Source organism: Nicotiana tabacum, chromosome 17 (genome assembly GCF_000715075.1).
Source record: "Nicotiana tabacum cultivar K326 chromosome 17, ASM71507v2, whole genome shotgun sequence".
Lineage (NCBI taxonomy): Eukaryota > Viridiplantae > Streptophyta > Magnoliopsida > Solanales > Solanaceae > Nicotiana > Nicotiana tabacum.
In genome coordinates this window covers 131,358,458-131,366,198 of record NC_134096.1, presented here as the reverse complement: position 1 = coordinate 131,366,198, position 7,741 = coordinate 131,358,458, and the positions used below count along the sequence as shown (strand labels likewise).

Genomic DNA, 7,741 nt, shown 5'->3' with positions numbered 1-7,741 from the left:
TACACTTATTATCATATCTAATTAATATCCATCATATTAGTAGTCCTCGTCTACACACAAAATAATATAATTAACACACATCAACTTTCTTAAATGCGCTTAAGAATTTTGAAATTTTTTGGGGTGCTACAACTGCCTCGTAGTCCCAAATCATAAAAGTAACTCACAGTCTTTCCTTATATCAATGCGAGGGCCTTTACATTTAGTTTTGAAAATCATTTTCCCAAAATAGTATCCCGCGTTTTAGCCCACCTTATCACACCGTATGACTTCTAGTAGTTCCCCTACTAGCCACGCGTATCAAGCCCACCTTATCTCACCGCATGTGTTTTAACACTCAGACCTTATACAACCGCATGTGTATCAATAGTAACAACGGCACGGTAGAAACCTCATGTAAATAGTAACAACAGCACGGCAGAAACCTCGTGCAAATAACCAAAATATCCTCTCAATAATAAAATGATATTTCGCGACTTACACTTTGCCTTAATAGAAACCATGGCCTTTGCAACTCAATACCAAACTCAACAGCAAAATACTCCAAGAATAGCAATTTCAAGTAAGGGTTCAACAGCTAAATAATGAATACAGAATAAAAGAAAACATGTAATTCAACTAAACATGTAGGGCAATTTGCAAATAAGAGATACAACAAGTAGACATGTGAAATTAGACTAATCATGATGTCTATAACATATTAAAGTAACTCAATTAAAGAATGAAAGGAAACTACATAGCAAAAATTCAAAAATTTCATATTTAGCCCGTGTACGCACTTGTCACCTCGCGCACACGACTTTCACATTTCACAATTATTACAACAATACCAAATCCTAAGGGAAAATTTCCCCACAGAAGATTAGACAAGTCATTTACCTCAAACTACGCTAAATCAATCAACTAGAAAGTCTTTCCCTCGATTTTCCAACTTCGAATGACTCGAATCTAGCCAAAATAATTTCATACTATAAATACAACAATAGGAAACTAATTTAAATAATGAAATTATGATTTTAGCAAAGAACTGAAAAATCATCCTAAAAATTTGACCCGGGCCCGCATCTCGGAACTCGACTAAAATTATAAAATCTGAATACACATTCGATATCGAGTCCAACCATACAAGAATTATCCAATCCGGCCTCATTTTGCCTTTAAAAGCCCAAAAACTTAGTCTAAGAACTTCTACACTTTTTCTCCAATTTTTCTAACTCCAATCCTTAATTACACGCTAATAATAATGATAGATTAGTATAATTTAACCAAAATCGAGTCAAGAACTTTTACCCCAATAATTCCTCTGAAGATCCTTCGAAACTTCGCCTCAAACCGAGCTTCCAAAATCCCAAAATGAATTATGAAAACAAACCCTCAAATTTTTCTTTTTCTATCTAGCGACTTCCGCTTCTGTGGCCTTTGGATCGCTTCTGCGATGTCGTACCTGCAGAAAAATCATCACAGGTGCGGACTCCACTTAAGTTCTCAGATTCCGCTTCTGCGGACATTGGCTCGCACTTGCGAGCTCGCTTCTGCGAAAAAACCCTCCACTTTTGCGACCATAGCCCAGGCTAGCCTCGTCCGCGTCTACGATCTCCGCACCGCACCTGCGGACTCGCAGATGCGGATAACTCCTCGCACCTGCGCTCCCAGCTGGGCTAATCCAAATTCGCTTTTGTGACCAATTTCACGCTTTTGTGAGCCCGCACCTGCGGCCAAACCCTCCGCATGTGCGATGACACCAGAAGCTGGAAAAGTTCAGCAACTCTACAAGTCCCAAATTGATCTGATTTCAATCTGATTCACACTCGGGCCCCTAGGACCCCGTCCGAACATACCAACTAGTTCCAAAATACATAACGGGCCTAGAGAGTGTTTGGATTGGCTTATTTTAATGTTTATTGGCTAAGTACTTTTCTATTTTATTTGGTGTTTGGCAATGATAAAAAGTGCTTAAAAGCACTTACTTTTAGGCATGAAAAGTACAAAAATAAGCCAAAAGCCAAAAGTTGGCTATTATCAACTTATGTTAAAAGCTACTTTTTAAAAGCCAATCCAAACACCCTCCTATTCGAGGCCACAAATCACATCAAACAACACAAATTCTACTAATCGCAACCCAAATTCAAGCCTATAAACTATAAACTTCCAAATTCTGAAACCAACGCCGATTCATACCAAACAACTCCGATTGACACCAAAATTTGCACATAAGACATAATTGATATTATTGACCTATTCCAACTTCCTGAATTAGAATTCGACCCCGATATCAAAAAGTCCACCCCCGGTCAAACTTCCCAAATTTCTCTAATTTCCAACTTTCGCCAAATCACACCAAAATGATCTACGAACCTCCAAATCAACATCCAAGCACACTCTTAAAACTAAAATTATCCTACAGAGTTATTGGAACCATTAAAACTCCATTCCGGAGTCATCTTCACACAAGTAAAACTACGGTCAACTCGTACGACTTAAAACTTCCAACTTAGGAACTATGTGTCTCATATCACTGCGAAACTCACCCGAAATCAAAACCAAACATCCCTGCAAATCACGCAACTATAATATAACATAGAGGAGGTAATAAATAGGGATCAGGACTAATACACTCAAAACGACCGGTCGAATCGTTACATTAAGCTTTCTACGATATAACATGGTGCTAAGCAACTTCTTTAAAATTAGAATTTGTTCTAAAGCACCATCAGAGGCAAAGAAGGTTAAAATAAATAGTTAATCCAGAAATTCCTTCTCTGCACCAACGTATTTTTTTCCCTATAAATTACAAAGTATGCTTTTAATTATAAAAGAAACTTTGCCTTAGTACTAAAAGACAAAAAGAAGTATGAAGAAAATTTCTGGTGTAACAGTGGATTGGACATTAGCCAAAAACTAATTATTTTACGCCAACAAACGAATGCTAATTAGTTACACTACAAAGAATTCATTACAAAACAAACTTTGTTCCCTTTCTAGTAAGGATTCACAGTTCTAGAATTGTTATCAAACAATTGTGTCGTTTTCTTTCTTTTACTGAGACAGTGCCGAAGAAAATTGTAGTAGCAGTCTTCAAAAATATAACATCGACTAAGAAGATGTAAACCAGGAAACAGTATCACTGGCTCTGATGCCATTGTTAATCTAAATTACGGAGCAAGAACAATAATTTGTGTGTATCTTGTTATGCACAACAGAAATATATCGTCGTAATTGCTACTAAGAAAATTGCTCCCAAATCTACTTTGAATCACTAGGAAATAAAATTAATCTTTCACCAATTAATTACCCTAACTTGTGTGTATTTTTCGTGTGGAGAGGATTAGTTAGAGAGAAAATTTTTACGCTTAAAAAAGTTCTGTGTTTTCTCTTTAACATAAATAGGCAAAGTAATAGCGGTTAAGGAAGATAATCCACCACTCCCTTTTTTGCACGTTCACTTTAGTTGGAGTTTGTGATTTAGTGGTAACTTCTCTTAACCCCTCTCACTTATCTCTCCTAACCGGGTCGGGCCAGTTTACATAGAGCGGCCCACGGCCCATAATCCAACAATTTTTATTTGAGTAAGTGTGTTAAACGGATTGTTGGTGCCCTAAAATTTAATTGTTTGACCTGCTAATCCAATTTTAGGTTAAACACTTATCCTACACCCTCACAATTAGTTTTGTATTTGTATGATTTATAAAATAGGGGTACCGTTTGTATTTGTATACTTTATAAAATAAGTGTGTTAATGGATTTTTAAAAACTGATCAAATTGACCGAACCAAATTGCATCGAACCGATTAGTTATTTTTTAAAAATATAAAATCATAAATTTTTATGCAAATCTATAACCATAGCGAATAATTATGTTAGATTTTTAATTTTATAAAAATAAATCGAAAAATATCGTGCCGAATAAATTTGTACATGAAAAATATATTTTATATATTAAGTTTAAAATAAATAAAACATTAAAAAATCCTTGTTTTGGGATTATAGAAACGAATATAAGTCAATATGTAATTAACACCCAAAGTCCCAACACCCAAGCCTATTTTGCTACTTCCAGTGAAACTATATAATTAGTTCCATCGTCTTGATTAGCAAGCTACAAGCTTTTCTATCAATGTTGAGCAAGCTACAAGGTATTTGATATCTTTTCTCTCATGTTACATTTTCTCTTGTTGAATGCTTAATTATATTCTTTATTCTTGAATCTCAACTAGATTAATATCTCTACTCTCTGTGTATTTATATTTATTTTGTCTTTGCTTCCTTTGTTTTACGTTGTTATTGTATAATGAGATGGATCTCTATTCTGGCCATCTTTCACGTTTTCCTGATTTATCACATTTTAAACAATAAAAAAGCCTAGAGAGTTTTGCCGAAATCATGTGCAAGTAAGCATGCTATTGCGTTCTAACTTTTACTAGTGACTCTTGTATGACGTTTTGAAAAAATATCAAAAATTAACCGAACCGTCCAATACTGAAGAGAAACGAGATGATTGGGACGTTTTCTTTTTTTTAAAAAAAACTAATTTTGGTTATATAAGATAAAGTAACCGAAAAATTAATATGATAAATATTTTCATAAAATAACCTACCGAATCGAACCATTAACATTCCTATTATAAAAGACAAGCAAGACCGACTACGAAAAGTTTTAATTGAATGTTTAGAACTTCATGGTCGATCGGCAACAGTTCTTAATGTTCAAATTTGAAAGATTATGGATAATGCTTAGAACACATCATCAGTGTATGAGAGGATATCTTCGTGACCTCTTATGTCTCCATCATATGCGAGTAGGATAATTAAAGTAGAGAAATCAACCCATCAAGCAATTATTTTAGTATCGCTATTAGAAATACATGTACTTCTTGCAAGACTTTGATGGCGAATGATAAGTAACTTGCTAGAAGACTTAGCTTGTTATATTGTTTCTAAATACAAATGCATATTCCTATACTCTGTCTTGAACCTCCAAAAATGAAACTCTTGAGTATTTAGAGCACTTATTCTAATTGAATAATGTGACACCACAAGCGAAATAAACTAGTGGCGCAAAGCAAACTACCACCTATGCAATCATGGAAGTTAAGGACTAAAACAAAAAAAATACTAAAGGCATTACACAAAGAGGAAACGCTTCTTTACCAAAATTTAAAAACCCAAAAATAAGAATTTTAGTGCAATTATTGCCCTAGCTCCTTTTTTCTCTACCACATTTCTCCAATGAATGTGCTTTTAGAAGACGATTTGATGCATCCAAGAGAACTTTCTTCTAGCAGCAATTATTAACAAGAGGAAATTGGTGTATGTATTGAAGACAAACTTGAAGTGGTAGGATTCTTTTTTCCATTTTCGAATATTCATGTCCCATCGATTCTTCCAATACGAAGGAATTAATGATTATTCTGAGTAGAAGTAGAAATCATGTGGCTGAGGTAACAAATTACTACTACTAATAGAAAACACAAAGGGAACAAAATAATTGAAAAATATCAAATGGGAAACGACGAGACACGTTATGTCATACTATTTCATATTACACCAATCCAATTTATGCATGCTACCTGATTTTCCCTGTATAAGGGAATATAGTTTCGCTGTAGTGTCTCTTTCACAGCGTCAAATAATCTAAATTATATGGTCGTTATAAGGACTATTATATTTTACAGTAATATAAAAACTTCAATTCAAACACATATATGATCTACAAGCACTTATCTGGTAATCAATGGTGTTTAAGAACTCTATATTGACAAGTATATGTGTATGACTTATTATACATATAATATACTAAGTCATTCACATGAGGCAATCGAATTCATGTATAATGGAGTAATTAATATACATACCCTAATATTTGATACTATATATTATGTATATTTATTATATTTATAGGAGTTATAACATAATATTTAAAAATGGGAAGAGACACAACACAATCATGTATCCTCTGAAATTGTATGATAAGTAATTTCTATCATAAGAACTCGATCACCGTAATTTTTTTTTCTTCCGTCAGAAAACCTTCTATGAAAGATTTCAACAGGTGGAAACGCTGTTTTATGTAATTGTTGAAGCAATCTTCTAGTAGCTCAAGTATTCCACGACGTAGGTCATGAGCTTTTTAGTTAATTACTAACTATCTATATTTTTAGTTAATTACTAACTATAGTTAGTAAATACAAGCATACCACATTACCCACAAAGAACAGTAAATAAAACATAATACTCCATTCTTTGTATTATCTCATCTTAGTCGATGGTTGTGCTTCTTTCAGCATTATACATATAAAATAGACTGACACTAACAGCTTTTCTAAAGATATCTTCTACTATATACATATATTAAGCGGATGGAAAACGATAAGAATTACTAAAAATTTCAATTGCAGCAGATCGATGGTACCAACAAAAACATACATAAAAAGGGATCAAGAGCACTATATATCCATATTGACTAGCTAAGGAGCCAAGAGGAGGAAATTACGGTTGGTTATATATCAAAAAGAGAACTGGTTTATATACATCACCCAACAAGCTAATTATAAGTTCAAGAAACTGAAACAACGTAACGTAACAGTTTTATCTTCTCATACGACAGTACTATGTCCATCTCCTTCTTTTTCTTGCTCCTGAAAATATTGTCGCTTATTATTCTTTCTCTTCTTCTTCTCATAAGCAATCCCTCTTGCCTTAGCTTGTGAATCCCTCACTTCTCTCAAATATAACCTCACCGCTCTTGCCCCAAACGGGTTTGTCTCCGCGCGTCCTCCGTTCTCTTCAAAAGCAGCGCGTAGCCTACCAACTAGCGCGTCAAGGCTGCCCCACGCTTGTTTCAACGGACATGTACATGGTGCCGGCGGCTGAGGGTGTCCAAAAAACGGACAACAACAGTTGTGAACTTTGGTTTTCCCGAACTGGTCTAGGTACTTTAAGAATTCAAGAATGTTTGCTCCGCTGCACCTTGATAGTATCAATGGTGGCTTGTGGTTTTTCAAGTATTGTCCGAATGTGTTCCAGTCTCGCCGCTTTTGTAGCTCGTAGCGACTCACCGCCGGTGATGGAGGCGGCGACGCCGTCGGTGGGGAGAAGTTTTTTGAGATAGAACTTGTACTATACACGTCTAACATGGCTGTTGAAATGTGTGTCTTTGTGAGGGACTTTAATTTTTAGAAGTTCTTGGAGGGTATCCGCCTCACTATATATAGGAAGTGAGAGAGTTAAATAATTTTACTTGTTGAGGGTGATGATTTGATTTATTTGATGTCTGTTTGTCATGGACAAGAAGGAATATTATATTTTGTAAATGTGAAATTTTAAATAGGAGTACTTGTTTTTTAGTATTTCACAAGTAAAATTGTAGAGTACTTAATTTGAATTTTAAAATGATCTCATATTAAATAAAAAAAATTCAAGTTTAATGTAGGGAGAGGAGTAGTTTAGAAAAAAAAATCACTTCGGAGTGAAAAATATAAATACAAGTTGGGATGGTTTGTTTGTTAATTAGTTATATGAGTATTATAACGTGGTAATTTTTTTATGATGAGAATAATAATGTCTAGATTGATATGACATAAATAAGTAATAAATAAATTATTATATAATAAAATGATAATACACTATATGCATGGATTGTTATACGAATATTGCCTAATTTAAAGCTATTTTCTATTTTAGAAACTTTTATTCGTGTATTTTTATATATATATATATATATATATATATATATATATATATAT

General features: G+C 34.0%; 1 protein-coding gene across 1 annotated transcript; it reads right to left on the bottom strand.

Annotated features, from left to right (window-relative positions):
- Positions 1-6,372: 6,372 nt before the first annotated feature.
- On the bottom strand, positions 6,373-7,261 carry LOC107774048 (protein LIGHT-DEPENDENT SHORT HYPOCOTYLS 6-like). Its single transcript, XM_016593505.2, has one exon. It carries the CDS (start codon positions 7,130-7,132, stop codon positions 6,593-6,595), a length of 540 nt encoding a protein of 179 aa, XP_016448991.1. The 5' UTR covers positions 7,133-7,261; the 3' UTR covers positions 6,373-6,592.
- Between the last annotated feature and the right edge of the window lie 480 nt (positions 7,262-7,741).